This window comes from Vanacampus margaritifer, chromosome 6 (assembly GCF_051991255.1).
Source record: "Vanacampus margaritifer isolate UIUO_Vmar chromosome 6, RoL_Vmar_1.0, whole genome shotgun sequence".
In the NCBI taxonomy this organism is placed as follows: Eukaryota; Metazoa; Chordata; class Actinopteri; order Syngnathiformes; family Syngnathidae; genus Vanacampus; species Vanacampus margaritifer.
Window position 1 is genome coordinate 22,067,202 of NC_135437.1, and position 16,828 is coordinate 22,084,029.

General features: G+C 40.7%; 1 protein-coding gene across 2 annotated transcripts; it reads left to right on the forward strand.

Moving 5' to 3' along the window:
* Positions 1-27: 27 nt before the first annotated feature.
* On the forward strand, positions 28-15,960 carry csnk2a2b (casein kinase 2, alpha prime polypeptide b). 2 transcript variants are annotated; one of them, XM_077568598.1, is made up of 12 exons: positions 28-1,015; positions 2,214-2,346; positions 4,137-4,238; positions 6,077-6,127; positions 7,529-7,588; positions 7,664-7,747; positions 9,726-9,836; positions 10,036-10,137; positions 10,213-10,313; positions 10,401-10,549; positions 10,697-10,777; positions 15,350-15,960. In XM_077568598.1, exons 1-11 carry the CDS (start codon positions 912-914, stop codon positions 10,768-10,770), a joined length of 1,071 nt encoding a protein of 356 aa, XP_077424724.1. In that variant the 5' UTR covers positions 28-911; the 3' UTR covers positions 10,771-10,777; positions 15,350-15,960. The 2 variants fall into 2 exon arrangements, with proteins under 2 accessions (XP_077424724.1, XP_077424726.1); XM_077568600.1 differs by having other exon boundaries at positions 31-1,015; positions 2,235-2,346.
* Positions 15,961-16,828: the final 868 nt, after the last annotated feature.

A 16,828-nucleotide genomic window follows, 5' to 3' on the forward strand; every position in this document is an offset into this window, starting at 1 on the left:
CGCTGTGTCACAGCAGCTGCGCCGGTGATTGTGGTTCTCGTCGTCACCCCCGCAGCCAGCGGCTTTCACTTCCGGGTGTCTCTCGCGTCTCTTCACTCTCGATCCGCTCCCCTTTCCTGTACTGTCGACCGGGGAGGACTGTGGCCGCAGAAGACACCCACGGTTCCTCGGCCGCCGTCTCGTCCTGGGGGACTCTCGACGCGCCCATTCCCCGCGCAGCCGGTCGCTGATGACGCGGGAATCCGCTGCGGGCGGTGCACGGCGGCGAGCCCTCCTCGTCTGTGCGACATCTCAGCGCTCAAGTAGCATCGCTTGCTAACGTTAGCTAACAACATCGATCTCCGATACACCAACCCCTCTCTCCCGTAGCTCGACCCCACTACCGATCAACATCGCCGATCACATTTGATTGATAGCCAAGACTGGACCACCGAGGGGTTACTGCCCTCCATTTCGCACAGGAAACGGATCGCTTTACGCCCCTAACGTTTTATATTCAGGGCCCGTGGCTCCAGAGTAGCCCCTCACTTTTAACCAAGCGGTGTTGAAATTACTGACACCATTCCTCTGCGGCCACTTTTGGGGCCGTTTTTTTTTTCTACCTCATCACCCCGATGCCTCCTCGCACCTCTCCGGAACCTCAACTCCCATTCTCAGCCTCATCGGGACCGTTGCTTCTGACAATCCGGTGGAAGGAGAGCTGCAAGTCGGGCATTTGAGCTCCTCTCCACCCGCTCCCCTTTTATCTTCTTTTGGTGCAGAAGGAAGCTAGCTGGCCTGATCATCCACCTCGCACCCACACAAGAGCGTCGATCCTCTTCTTGGTCTACAACCGAAACCCACTCCAGATTCTTCCTGACCTATCTCCCGTCCCGTGACAACACCGCCGCTTCCGAGCCACGGGTCTCGCCATGCCGGGTCCGGTGGCCGGTAGCAAGTCCCGTGTGTACGTCGATGTCAACACACTGAAGAGCCGGGATTACTGGGACTACGAGGCCCACGTACCCAACTGGAAGTGAGGACATTTCTTCTTAACTGTGGTTGTCTTAATAGCTTGCATGTGATGCCTGAACACCGCACGTAATGGATGCTTGTTAGGGAAAGTGTGGATGAGTGACTATTTTTACACTCCGCGTTGCGAGGGTGTGATGACACCAAGATAGTACAGTCCCATCCTCCTTGCCACTTTGCCAGATTTACGATTAGAAAACTGTTCAGTACATTTTTCAGAATTACTATGGAGCAGCACGGTGCTCTAGTTAGCTCCTCTTGCCTCACAGCTCTGGGTTCGAATCTCTGCACTGTCCTTTGATCAAATGAAGAGCCTAAATTGTCCACAGATGCTAATGTAAGCATGAATGGTCATTTGCGAGTGGCAACCAGTCCAGGGTGTAATCCGCGTCTCGCCCAAAGCGACCATCTGTACTTGGATTTGTAACCGGAGGGGTCGCAGGTTCGAGTCGCCCTGTTGATGATGTAAATATGGCAACTAGTTGTTGGAGAGATGCTAGTCTCTGCTGTCTGGTTCGCGTCGAGGTCTCCTTGAGCTAGGAAATCGTCCGCACCAGCTTTACAGGTTGCGTGCCTCTCACTATGAATCTCTCCTTGCGTGTGTGCAACACAAAGTACATATTGCAGTGTGAGTTCAATTTCCCACTGAGGGATTGTAATAACTAAAATAAATAATATTTTGAAAGTCAGGTATTTAGAAAGTCAGACTTTAGCTCGTATGCCCCCCCCCCCCAAACAATATTGAAAAGGGAGTGGATATTTTGCCATGATTGGTCAACCGCCGGACCGAGTCATGCACTGGGGTGTGGTTCCTGCCACCTTTCACCCCCTTCTGTATCTACTCATGAAGTTTTCATTTTTATTTTGCCTCTGAAGATAGGCTGCTATCGGCATTATCAGCCTATAACCGTCGGAGCATATAGGCTGTAGTGTAAAAATAAATAAATAAATAAACGGGATTCAAACCCGTGGCCCCGCATGTTTGGGGTGACAACCTTGACCACTGTGCTACAAGCTGGGACACGACGCGTTCATCGTTGCAAAATGTGCCCTTTTGGCGTGACTCACAGCAAAATAGCGCTAGGCGGTGAGTTGCCGGTCATGGCAAAATATCCACTTCTAGAAAAAGGATGGCTGGACAGACGTTCACTACAGATCTGAAGATACTTTTTCACTCTTCCTTACATACACACACTGCACAGATTCTCTGTCTGTCCCCATAGCAACCAAGAGGACTACCAGCTGGTACGTAAACTGGGCAGAGGGAAGTATAGTGAAGTGTTCGAGGCCATAAACATCACCAACAATGAGAAGGTGGTGGTCAAGATTCTAAAGGTGAGCAGGTTTGACCCGAAAGAAAAAAAAAATGCAACTCTTAATTTTGGTAATGGTGCATATGATGAAGCTGGGCGAAAAGTGGTTGGACAGTGCGGGAATCTGTCAGCTGCTTCCTTCATCCAGAATTTGTGCATTATTCGCTTGTGTTGATCGGCTTTTGAAGGCGTGTCCTTTTGGAAAAATTGTCTCTGAAAGCCAGTGCAAAAGCAAAACGAGTGCAAAATTCTTCTTTTGATAGTTACTGAATTGAGGTTTGGTGAAATTGCATGAAAGTTTGAATCAGATAAATTTTACAACCTTGAAAAAGGCAACATGGCCTTAAAATCCACAGTTTTTTTCTCACCAGATCAAATTTACATTTTGTATTGATCTTTTTGCTTTGCTTTTAGAAAAAGCAATTGATATTATTCAAAATTCAATTTTTGCCATAATTGGGATTTGCCTTATGTCACCTGACAGTTCAGATAATCGATGGATGCTTTGAATTTTTTTTTTTTGGTGCCCTCCGAACAACTTCCACAGACATAACAAAAATAATTTTAAATAAAGTTTTTCCTGCTGCAAAAACGTCCCCTTTGGCCAATTATGTTGAATTAATCCTTAATAAACTCACATTTCAAATGTTCACCAATTTCAAATGATAAAATGAGCTGTCAAACTTAATAACTCCGCTGGTGGAATTTAGGAATGCACGATAATGCTATTTTCAACCGATACCGATAAACCAATAATTTAGAAAGCACAGATGCCGATAACCGATAAGTAAGCCAATAATTGTTTGCAAAATTAACTTGAATACAAATATACTTTTGCGTCCTACTATAAGTGTAACATATACATCCATACATTAAAACATTGTGTAAAGCACCATGAAGCTGAATTTTATTGATATCTCTTCTTCAAAGACAACCAGTAGCTCATTTTGAGTTTGCCAAAACAAAACAATCATGTTATAAAAATGCAACAAAAAAATGCAAAGGTAACATTTTGGGCAGACAGTAAAGAAAGCCCACGCTGGCGAGGCAGTATAAAATAATTTTAATGAAATCGATTTTGGGACATTTAAAATCGATTCTGAATCGTGCTAAATGAGAATCGTGATTCTTATGACAATCGATTTTTTTGGGCACGCCCCTAAACACTACCATAGGAGAGGGGAGGGGTTGAGGGGTTGGGCACAACTTGAGCCACAAACATAACATATGGACCAACGTGGCATGTCCATTATTATCGGCGGATTTCTTTATTATCGGGTTTATCTGTTTGATGTCAAATTACCGATATTATCGTGCATCCCGAGTGGAAATACCTGTTCTCATACTCTTTTCTCATGTCAACTTGTGAAAGCAAGCAAAGCAAAGAAGGCACCCTCAGCAAAATATTTGCGCCTCAGAAGCACATACTGTGACTTGGGTTTCAAATTGGTTCTTATTGACTGCCGATGCCTTCCATCAGGCTCCTTTTCATACGGAATACAATTTGAAAACCATATTGTCACTTTTTGGAGGAGTACTTTCTAGAGGGGTGAGGAGGTTATACTAGCTGGAAAGGCAAGTTCTAACCGGTAAATGATTGTAAAAGAAGCGTCATGCTTGTTGACAGCATTCCATTGACAGTATACACCCCAGCTGCAAGAGTTGTCTCGTTGACTGACAGTATGATGCTGAAGCATGCGGACAGAGGCAGGCGAGCTGAATCAGCAGCTTCGGCATCAGGAGTCAAAAGTGACATGTGGGAGGAATTTGTGATGCGACTCCCCCTCACCCCTGTCTCGTGTCCCATCTCAGCCGGTTAAGAAAAAGAAGATCAAGCGTGAGATCAAGATCCTGGAGAACCTGAGAGGTGGGACCAACATCATCCGTTTGGTGGACACAGTCAAAGACCCCGTGGTAAGTTATCTGGTGAAAATGGATGCAATGTATGAAATCCATAGTCTAAATATTCAACTCTAGTTTTGATCAAACTGCTGCTTTAGCATTATTGCTTCCAAGTTGGCTACCGGTAGATAAATCTTTACTGTAGCTGCTGGCTTGGGTTGCTCTCATCTCTTTCATTGGCGTTTGTGAATTCATTCCTAGTCTCATGAAAAATCAAAAATATCAACATATTAAATGGTAATTGGAGTGCATTTATGTATAAACATAGCCATATTCACTTGATTTCATTCAAACATGTCAGCGTGTAGCTTTACACGCGTCAACCCACGGTAAGCTTTTTAGTTTAAAGGGGAAGTCACCCATAAACATTTCTTGACAATAGTATATGTGGCCTCACTAGTCCAAACATGACATTCTGATTAATATTACATTTGTGGAATATGAGTTATGAAACAAAAAATAAGAATTAAAAAATAATTCATTTACTGCCATTGACAGCTATAAACGTCAAAAATTCATTTCAACTATTTATTAGTTTAACATTTTTTTCGACTTTTGTTATGAATATGAATACCTACAATTTTTTTATTGTACATTTAGAACAGATATAAAATGTTTCTTTTTTTTTATTCATTCACTGCCATTGACGTCTATAAACGTCAAAAAATCTTTTCAACTATTTCTATTAGTTTAACATTTGTTTCCACTTTTAAGAATATGAAAACCTAAGCTTCCACTTTTGTTAAAAAGAGTATGATTACAAATTTTAATCGCCTGGCGCCCCAAATTTTTAATAATGTTTTCTCTTTAAAAAAAAAAAAAATGCATTTACTGCCATTGACGGCTATAAACGTAAACAAATAATTTAAACTATTTATTAGTTTAACTTTTTTTTTATATGAATACCTACAATTTTTTAACAACAGATATAAAAAAATATATATTATTATTTTTTTTAATTCATTCATGAAGCAAAATCCAGCCGTTTTATCCATGTCAGGGTGCGGCCATTTTGTCACTTGCCGTCGAGTGGAAATGACATCACAGTTGCTCAAGTTTTAGGTCGCAACCTATCACAGGTCGGCTTCAGAGAACAGGTGAGCTGCGATTGGTCGTTGCGTGAGCCCTGAGCAACTGTGATGTCATCTTCAGTCGACGGCAAGAGGCAAAATGGCCGCCTTTTGATATTGATATCCCACTAACGCAATGTTAACCAGAATACTATAGATAGACATTAGTCCAACTCTCGTATTCTGCATAGAACATATTATTGTTAATACATTTATTTTAGGTTGACTTCCATTTTAAAACAACTTATTTTCACTGCTAAGATCCCACACCTGTCTCTTTGGTTCCATTTTAAATTCATCCCTGTTGTTGCCTCGTCTTAGCTGGTGCTAAGCTAGTTCGTAAGCAGCCAAATATTCCTGTTGCTCGGATAGCGTTAGCCGCTCAAATATCCCCATATGCACACGCACTAATATTTCCTGGTGTCTGCGCAAATCTAGCTGGACATCCTATTCAAACATTTGATATGTTATGACATTTTCTGACTCGCATAGGAAAATTCTGTAGATTGCAAATTGGTTGCTCAATTCAAATGACCGCCGATTTGTGAAGAGCCCTAGTAATCATTCTACAATACAACTTATTTGGTGTTTTCTTTAAATGGAGCTGAATTTATTACAGCAAATGCCTTCAACTCTAAACTGAAAAAAATCCAGATGAAATGTCTTCATTTCACCTTACATATGTGTTACATCTCAATGTGCCCGAGAAGAATCTCCTAGTTCATGGTGGACAACGTCTGTTGGTATCTGATCTCTTGAATACTTTTCATGTCGTCACAGTCCAGAACTCCAGCACTCGTCTTTGAAAGCATCAACAACACAGACTTCAAGGTAAACAGGATTGTGTCTAATTGACTGTTCGATAACTCATTCACTGCCATTGACGGCTATAGACGTCAAAAATTCATTTGAACTATTTCTATTAGTTTAACATTTGTTTCCACTTTTGTTAAGAATATGAAAACCTAAGCTTCCACTTTTGTTAAAAAGAGTATGATTACAAATTTTAATCGCCTGACGCCCCAAATTTTTTACAATGTTTTCTCTCTTTTTTTTTTAAATTCATTTACTGCCATTGACGGCTATAAACATCAAAAATTCATTTAAACTATTTATTAGTTACTTTTTTTTTTTGACTTTTGTTATGAATATGAATTCCTAGATTTTTTTTATTGTACATTTAGAACATATATAAAATGTTTCATTTTTTTTTTATTCATTCACTGCCATTGACGTCTATAAACGTCAAAAAATCTTTTCAACTATTTCTATTAGTTTAACATTTGTTTCCACTTTTGTTAAGAATATGAAAACCTAAGCTTCCACTTTTGTTAAAAAGAGTATGATTGCAAATTTTAATCGCCTGACGCCCCAAATTTTTTACAATGTTTTCTCTCTCCTTTTTTTTTAAAATTCATTTACTGCCATTGACGGCTATAAACATCAAAAATTCATTTAAACTATTTATTAGTTTAACTTTTTTTTTTTTGACTTTTATGAATATGAATACCTAGATTTTTTTATTGTACATTTAGAACAGATATAAAATGTTTCTTTTTTTTATTATTCATTCACTGCCATTGACGTCTATAAACGTCAAAAAATCTTTTCAACTATTTCTATTAGTTTAACATTTGTTTCCACTTTTGTTAAGAATATGAAAACCTAAGCTTCCACTTTTGTTAAAAAGAGTATGATTACAAATTTTAATCGCCTGACGCCCCAAATTTTTAAAAATGTTTTCTCTTTTTAAAAAAAAAAATGCATTTACTGCCATTGACGGCTATAAACGTAAACAAATCATTTATTTCAACTATATATTAGTTAAACATTTTTTTCGACTTTTGTTATGAATATGAATACCTAGAATTTTTTTAATGTACATTTAGAACAGATATTTAAAAATTGTATTTTTTTTTTTTAATTCATTTACTGCCATTGACGGCTATAAACTATTTTTATTAGTTTAACATTTTTTTCCACTTTTGTTAAAAAGTATGAAAACCTAGAATTGTTTTTATTGTACATTTACAACAGATATAAAATGTGTTATTTATTGTGAGTTAACTAGTGAAGTCATGCGATTAATTACAATTAAAAATGTTAATCGCCTGTCGCCCCTATTTTTTAATAATCTTTTTAAAAAAAATAAAAAATAAAAATTTATGGCGGTGAATGAGTTAATGTTTTCCTGATGTTACCATATGACAAATTTGTTTCTCTCACCCACAGGAGTTGTACCAGAAGTTAACTGACTACGATATCCGATTTTATATGTATGAACTACTGAAGGTGAGAAACTTAATTCATTCATTTTATCTTTTCAACATCCGTATGGCCAATAATCGTCTGTGTGTGTATGGCCAGGCGCTGGACTACTGTCACAGCATGGGAATTATGCACCGTGACGTGAAGCCCCACAATGTGATGATCGACCACCAGTTGAGAAAGGTGGGCACTAGTCACTGACGTGCGCGCGCGCGCACACACACACACACACACACACACACACACACACACACACACACACACACACACACACACACACACACACACGTCTGGAAGCACTTTTCAACATTGCTTTGACCGGCTTGGGGTGCATCATTGTTGTCTGTGGTCGTCACGAAGCCCCGCCCTCTTTTCCCGCAACATTTTACCCACCGTCTTGACTGGCGTGAAACACACTATTGGAAGCCCCCCCTCCCCTCCCAACAGGCTGCCGCGCTACTCAATAGGAATAATTAGTTTCACTTTTAGATAATTCTGAATCTTTTTAATTTATATTGAATTAGAATTATGAAAATATTTTTATCTCGTCCTTGCTGGTGTCAATGTTTGTGTAAGACTTAAGTGATTATAACACGTGTTACTTTCATTAATGAACTAAATCATTTAACCAGTTTCTGCCTGCACAAAATTTGATTTTGAATTTAAAGTTTGTAGAGTTTTTATCATGCCTTTGATATTTAAGGTGAATTGATGTTTCATAATTCATCGGATTGACTTAAAATGAAAGGAATCGAACTAAACTCTTGTGAGTCAAAATTGAATCGATTGAGGAAATTAGAATCGATAGATACCCAGCCCTACTATTTTTGCCCCTTTTTTTGTGCAATTTTCATCACAGCCTTCATCCCTCTTGGCTCTCTTTCGAAAATATTCTCTCTCTTGTTGGTGATGTGAGTTCCCCTTATACATGTGAATAGTGTGGGAGGGTGAGCCTTAAAATAACAGCAGATGTAATTCCGGTTGCACCACTCATTCTTGGTGACTACTACTACACTATTCGCCTGGAAATGAAGTGTGTGGTGGAATTTGTTACAACAAATGAAATCTGACAAAGTAGCCAACAGAGAGTAGGGGTGTGCCAAAAAAATTGATTCTCATTTAGTACGATTCTGAATCGATTTTAAATGTCCCAAATTCGATTTTATTTAAATTATTTTATACTGTCTTGCCTTTGTCTGTGTGGTTGTTTTTTTTGGAGCGCTGTTCATGTTGTACCCGATTTGGCCACTTAGGGGCAGTGTGGTTCCACACAGTCTAATGCACTGTTAAGTTGTAGCTAAATTAGAGAGTAGAAGGAAAAAGTCCCAATCAAGTTATTCCAATAAAAGTTTGTTTTTTTTTGCAGTGTTCTTTTGAGTGATGAAAGTGCCGCGAGTAGCGTGCTAATTAACATTAGCGAGTCAGACTGGAGTAGATCATTACAATTCCTTGCACATCTATAGATTGAAGCAAAAATCATTGTCAATCAAATCATTTTGAATCAAAAATCGTTCTTAATTGAAAATTGATTCTGAATCGAATCGCACACCCAAAAATCTGAATCGAATCGAATCGTGAGACATTCAAAGATTCCCAACCCTAAGATATAGTAATCAAGTTAAGTGATTTATGAGAAGAATAACGCAAAGAGACACTGAGTATATGTATGGTTATTCTTCAAACTATATCCAACCCCCTCAGTGTGATATGAAGTATTTAAAGGGGTAGTTAAAGCAACAAAAAATGTTTAAGTGATGCCTTGCATGAAATTCGTGCTGTCATTAATGCTATTATTATGTTGAGTGGTGTTGTGTTATTAATGCACTCAACATGTTTATCAAGTATTTATATATATATATATTTAAAAAAATCATTAAAGATCATTTAAATGGTTTAGTAATATAGGTTGACTAACCATTTTGTACTTCAAATGATACACTTTGCAACATTTCCAGCAGGGGGCATCAAACGAATGATTTATGAGTTGCAGCATCCTCAAAGCGACACAGTTGAGAAATTCCATGAAAGAAATGAAGGACTTTCATCTCATGGGGCTTGGTTCCAATCTTAATATTAAAGCAAACTGACCACCGTAGATTACTTTCCATATTTTTCAGTTCTGTGTGAATGCAGGATTTTAACATTTGCTTTGTTTCCATAGCTACGCCTTATAGACTGGGGGTTGGCAGAGTTCTACCACCCTTCCCAGGAGTACAATGTCAGAGTGGCGTCTCGATATTTCAAAGGGCCCGAGCTCCTGGTGGATTATCAGGTAAGCGATGCGTCACATGTTCACGTCCCAGCTGCGGCGTCCTTTCGAGATGCTTTCACACAGAAATAATGATTTGATTTCTGCTGATTTTTTTCTTTTCAGTAGAAGTCTAATAGGTATTGCTTACATCTCACATGACCCTCTCAGGCAAGACTAGTGTTTGAACTCAAACGTGCTGTTTTGTGATTTTGCCTTTCAGATGTATGATTATAGTCTGGACATGTGGAGCTTGGGGTGTATGCTTGCCAGTATGATCTTCCAGAAAGAGCCCTTCTTCCACGGGCAGGACAACTACGACCAGGTAGCGCCCTCTGCGCGGCATTTCGGACATTTTGTCAACGATTCGCTCAACCCGCAACACTGCTCCGTTTTGCAGCTGGTGCGAATTGCCAAGGTGCTGGGGACAGATGAGCTGTTCGGCTACCTGCGTAAATACCACATCGAACTGGATCCTCGCTTCAAGGACCTGCTTGGACAGTAAGTTGGTCCGAGTTGTCTCACCCGAGTTGGTTTGTAGTACGATAATCACAATGCTCTGCTAATTCTTTTGCGTTATAATCTCAGACAGAGCAGGAAGCGCTGGGAGCAGTTTGTGCAGACCGAGAACCAGCATCTAGTGAGTCCTGAAGCTTTGGACCTCCTGGACAAGCTGCTTCGCTACGACCACCAACAGAGACTAACAGCCACAGAGGCCATGGAGCATCCTTACTTCTGTTAGTAAAGCACACATTCCAACTTTGATTAGACAAACTCGGAAGTGCCCCTGAATATTTTTTGGCAGCTTGTGCTGTATTATCATTATTATTATTATTATTCAATCATTTGAGCTCCATTAACGCTAATCCTTTACGTTACACCAGACCCCGTTGTAAAGGAGCAGTCTCTTTCAAATTCTGACAACATGGTTTCCAGTGGAAACACCACGGCGCGATGAAACACAGGTATGTCTCCAGTGCAAAAATCATTTGGTGCCATCATTTTTACATGATAGCTTGTCAGGTCAACAACAAGCAGAAGAGCAAACGGCTAATGTCATTCCCATCACAAAAAGCGTTCGGCGCATTCTCGAGTTTTCTTTCCATTTTAAAATCAACATCAGCGCAGGGGTCCCTGGTAGGGATGGCATCTGATAGAAAATCAGTGATTCCAATTCCATTATTGATATTTTTAATTGATCCAATTCCTTACCGATTCTCACTGAGTGAGGGAATGAAACCGTACGAATGATTGATTATTCACGTCAATGTCATTGTATACAGGGATGTGATTTTTCCGCTTATTCGCGGAATTCCGCTTTTTTTTTATCTCCCCCCCCCCCCCAAAAAAAAAAATCTGATTTTTTTTTTTTTTTTTTTTTGTAGTTCATTGTGTATGCACATGACTCCGACAGATAACATCTTCTGCTATAACAAAGACATTTGTGGTATGCTCTAATATGAGTTACTTTTCATTTGGTCATGATACAATTATTTGTTCATGAAATTTGAACTCTTCAACATTATTTATGTGTTAACTTAGTAATCACATTAGTTAGATATGATGATATTCTCAGTGATAGTTTTTAAAAGCAAAGGCAGTCCAATGTTTTTGAATGTGACTGATTTTGAGTTGACTAAAACTGCCATTTTATATGGGATAGTTCAATATACATTGAAAATTTATGCTGTTGTTTTGTCTATTTCTTTGTCATGTGAGTGACTCCGCCCCCCTTGTCCCCCCACCAGGGCACTGCCCTGGACCTAGCTTGGTGCCAGCGGCCCCCAGACCCCCGGCTAAATTTTCAGATAATTTCACTTTGGTCAAATCACATCCCTGTGTATATGTACCATTATTCGATATGATGATGTAAGATGTTTCTGCATAATCCTGTTTGAGATGGACACATTTTTGTATCCCGATAATGATATACATCCCAATGTGTTTCCTTGAAATTACATTCTTTTTTTTTTTTTTTATATATGTATATAAAATTAACATTGTCTATATGCAAACAAATACAGTGGTACCTCGGCTCACGAACTTTTCGCCTCACGAACATTAAATTCGCGAGCATTTTGTCTCGGCTGACGAACTAGTTTTCGGCGGACGAACCAAATCACGCGACACGAGAAATCACGAGAAGCTGACGCACGCTCACGGCGTCCCACTTCGTCGCCCCCTTTGTTTGAGTGCGGACGTGATTTGTGTTCGGTAGACATTTTGGATCATTTTGGAGTACTTTTGGAGTGTACTTTTGCTACCATGGGACCGAAAAAGACCCCACCACAGGCTAGTGTTAAGCCTAAGAAGGCATTGAAGAAAATTTACGGTCGAGCAGAAGAAGGAGATCATTGACAAACACGAACGAGGTGCGCGTTTGTGTGACTTAGCGTCCCAGTACCAGTACGCTAAGTCTACCATTGCTACCATCCTTAAGAACAAGGAAGCTATTAAGGGTGCGTGTGTGGCTAAGGGTGTCAGAGGATTTGATTCGTCTTCAAGAGGACAAGCAGAAGGAAGCCATTCAGGAGTTGTCATGTGAGGTCGAGGAGGAGGAGGAGATGGCTGCAGCATCAAGTGAGAGCATCAAGACCATGTTAACTAAGTGGAGTGATGTGCAGGCTTTTATCGAACAGTACCGTTCAGAAAAGACTGTGGCTATGAGAATCATCAACATGATGAATGATAATGTGATGCCTCAGTTTCGTAAGACCTTACAACTCAGAAAGCAACAGGTGTCAATTAAGAGGTTTTTAGTCAGCAACAAGGATAAAGAGTCTCCTAAGAAGCAAAGAAGAGAAGCCACACCGGAGGACTCTCCTTCCAAACAGTAACTCCCTCCCTCCCTCCTCCTCCCACTCCATTCCATCAAGCCTGCCAACTACTGTACCATCACAAAGGCAAGTTGCAAGTTTTGCAAATAAAAACACTTTATTATACAGTACAGTGTATTTCTTTAATTACAATACAATAGCACATTTATTATACATAAAATAAGGTATATTTTGTGTAGTTTTAAGGCTTTTTTAGTAGAAAATTGTGTTTTATGGGGACCTGGGAACGGATTATTCTCATTTCAATGGTTTCCTATGGGAAATACTTGTTTGGAAGACAAACTTTTCGGCTCACATACTCTCTGTGGGAACCAATTAAGTTTGTGAGCCAAGGTACCACTGTACATAGAAAACAGATCATTAAAAACTCAATTAAAAAAAAAAATCAGTTAAAAAAACAAAAGTACAACAACTTCTCAGGTAATGTACACTGCACAGTGGAATCTCATTTTAATGAACAAACTTGTGGGAGGAGTCATTAGAGCAGATTGTTGGTTAAATTGTAGTACTTTTTTTTGTGGCCTTAAAACGCCCAATACAGTACAAAATCAATGTTTTTGTACTTTTTAATGGTCTAAAAATACCCAATACTGTAAAGAATTATTTTTAATAAATATATATTTAAAATCAACAACTTGAAACAGTTTGAAAAGTTTTAATGTCTATCCAAAGTAAACTTGCTGGTGCTTGGGGGTGGGGGTGGGGGGTGGGGGTAACGTCATGCAGCTGGTCGCTCGAGCCATGTTGACAAACAAATAACTATTCTGTATCTTCAAGAGTCGTGTACACATACTACCTACGGACAACTTGATCTGCTAAGCAACAGCCATAGATATGATTTAGTAGATACGACACGACAGGCTGTTCGGTCCCTGTACAACCGATGTCAGAGTTTGGGCCGCATTGCCGGCAGTAAGTCGGATTTGTTTCCTGTGAGGGTTGGACTCCGCCAAGGTTGCCCTTTGTCACCGATTCTGTTCATAACTTTTATGGACAGAATTTCTAGGCGCAGCCGAGGCGTTGAGGGGGTCCGGTTTGGTGGCCTCAGCATTGCATCTCTGCTTTTTGCAGATGATGTGGTGCTGTTGGCTTCTTCAAGCCGTGACCTCCAGCTCTCACTGGAGCGGTTTGCGGCCGAGTGTGAAGCGGTTGGGATGAAAATCAGCACCTCCAAATCCGAAACCATGGTCCTCAGTCGGAAAAGAGTGGGGTGCCCTCTCCGGATCGGGGATGAGATCCTGCCCCAAGTGGAGGAGTTCAAGTATTTTGGGGTCTTGTTCACGAGTGAGGGTAGGTTAGAGCGGGAGATCGACAGGCGGATCGATGCAGCGTCTGCAGTAATGCGGACGCTGAATTGGTCCGTTGTGGTAAAGGAGCGGAGCCAAAAGGCAAAGCTCTCGATTTACCAGTCGATCTACGTTCCTGCCCTCACCCGTGGTCACTAGCTGTGGGTCGTAACCGAAAGAACAAGATCCCGGATACAAGCGGCCGAAATGAGTTTCCTATCTCCCATAGAGATAGGGTGAGAAGCTCGGGTCATCCGGGAGGGACTCAGCGTCGAGCCGCTACTCCTCCGCGTTGAGAGGAACCAGTTGAGGTGGCTCGGGCATCTGGTTCGGATGCCTCCCCAGAGAGGTGTTCCAGGCATGTCCCACCGGCGGGAGGCCCCGGGGCCGACCCAGGACACGCTAGGGACTATGTCTCTCGGCTGGCCTGGGAACGACTTGGGATCCCGTCGGAGGAGCTGGGTGAAGTGGCTGGGGAGAGGGAAGTCTGGGCTTCCCTGCTAAAGCTGCTGCCCCCGCGACCCAACCCCGGATAAGCGGTAGATGATGGATGGATGGATGGATGGATGGATACGACACGCACCTTTTGAGCTGTGTGCTTAGGCAATGCTAAGCTAATGTCCATGCTTTCCATTTCCTTTGATAGGACAGTCGTCCCTGCTAACATGGTCGCCACGTAGGCATGTCTGTGACAACAATGGCACAGCCTGCATATATGCGGACTCGTCTCTGTTGATTGCGGCCAATTCTGGAATTAACTGACTCAGGCAGCTACTGTACAATGGGGCATTTTGAATAGACTGGGCGCCATTTTCCGTCTGCTGATTCCGGGGTATGATATATGTAAAACAATGTTGTTTCCAAGCATGTTTCTCTAGAAGTGCCATAAATAAGTCTTTGCATGTGAAGAAGTAGCATTGCTGCAATTAACTCTTTGACTGCCAAAAACGTTAAATAATGTTTAGTAAAATCCTATGGAGGAGTGCCAAAGACGTTAAAAGACGTTTGTTTCAAAACAGAGGTGAAACTAACCATTTTCTATTGTTGATTACTGAAAAACGGAATAAGGTAGAAACAAACTTTTTTTTTCTGATGAAAGATGAGAGTCCAATATTTCATTTGGTAGTATGTGTGTTTCCATAGTCCAAACACAACATTTTCTGTGGCCCTTGAAAGATCACTCAAAATGCTTAAATCGGCTGGCACTGGCGACAACCCGTTTCTGAAAACGTCTGGCAGTCAAAGAGTTAATTTAACCTTTATTTTTCATACCATCACTTCCAAGTCAGTCACACAAAAGCCCAAGGCTCCACGGAACCTCTGCGGACAAATAAAATGACAATTCAATTTGCTCTCTAAAATGACCACCCTTCTTTCCTTCCCTCATGTCTTTTCTCCTCTCTTTTCTCTGCAGCAAGTAAAAAGAAGAAGGATGTTTGTTACCTCAACTTTGTCCGCGGTTGTGACAGTAACTTTGACAAGTGTACAGTGACAATGGATCAAAGTAACTCTTACCAGTTACACACTCACAGATATGCCCATACAGACACGCACACACCATACACACATGCAAGCAGGTATACATACACCCCTCCTCCTCTGTATCAGTCTGTGATTGGCCTGTTCTGGTGTCCTGTCCAGCAGCCTGACCAATGAGCTTGAAGCTGCTCACTCCCCGACCCCTCCCACGTCAGTCTCATGTACAAGGACAAACTACTTTTAAAGACAGATCCCCTCGCCATGCCTCCACCCTTCCTTTATATCGTCCCGCCTCTTTGTTTGCATCAGCATGGAAGATGGACAGGAGTGTGACCCTGTACAAGCCACCACCACCCCCCCCCCCCTCCACCCCCTGAAACCCGTTCATCCATGCACCCATCTGTCTGCCCGCCCCCATTGCCATCTTTTACCCCCTGACAGACAAACGTCTTAGCACTACTCCAGTTCTGAAAGTGGCATGGTGGACTCTCTCTAGCTAGAATGATAATAATATTAATGAAAAATAAATGATTTTTATTTAGATGAGCGTTGCCTGTCTGAGTGGTTTTTTTTGTGTGTAAAAAAAAAAAAAAAAAAAAAGTGCGAAATTAAAATACATGTAGGGCTTGGTTGGGCCATAGGCTCCCAAATATCTTAATATGCCCCTGTTGATGTATAAATAAGTAAAACAATCAAATCCAAAGTGAATGAGGAAGATATGAAGGCTTTTGGATATCTGCTGTCGGTTCAGTCTTGATTATCATGACAAAATTTATAGCTTGAGTGGTTCTGGTTTGAACAATCTGGTGCAATTTGAATATGGGCAAGTCATGAAAAAAATGTCTAAACCTGCATTAAAAACCTAACATTGTTCAGCAAGACAAGTGCAGGTGATGTTTGTATTATGACCGAACTTGAGCCTGTGTAACATGAGGAGGTCACATCCAATCGGCCGACGGCTGTGTGCGTGATAGTATCTCACTGAGCAGTGGAGGCTTGCGAGTGTTTGCGAATGCAGTGATTTTTGTTGTAGTCAAAGTTCATTAACTCATTCACTGCCATTGACGGTTATAGATGTCAAAAATTCATTTGAACTATTTCTATTATTTTCACTGTTTCACTTCTGTTAACAGTATGAAACCCTAGAATTTTTTTAATTGTTCATTTAGAACAGATATAAAATTAGTGATTAATCATGAGTTAACTTATGAAGTCATGCGATTAATTACGATTAACTATGTAATCGCCTGATGCCCCTAATTTTTAATAATCTTTTCTTTTTTTTAAAATCTTGTCAGGCGATTTTTTTTAAATTTTTGATTGTAATTAACTGCATGACTTCAATAGTTAACTCACGATTAATCACAATTTTTTTTTATATCTGTTCTAAATGTACAGTCATTTTTTTTCTCGG

Excerpts from the sequence above, each read along its gene's own strand:
- csnk2a2b (XM_077568598.1), top strand. The coding sequence starts at position 912 with ATGCCGGGTCCGGTGGCCGGTAGCAAGTCCCGTGTGTACGTCGATGTC. Across the intron at positions 7,748-9,725 it reads TCGACCACCAGTTGAGAAAG|CTACGCCTTATAGACTGGGG; the intron begins GTGGGCACTAGT and ends TTGTTTCCATAG. Across the intron at positions 10,550-10,696 it reads CATGGAGCATCCTTACTTCT|ACCCCGTTGTAAAGGAGCAG; the intron begins GTTAGTAAAGCA and ends ACGTTACACCAG.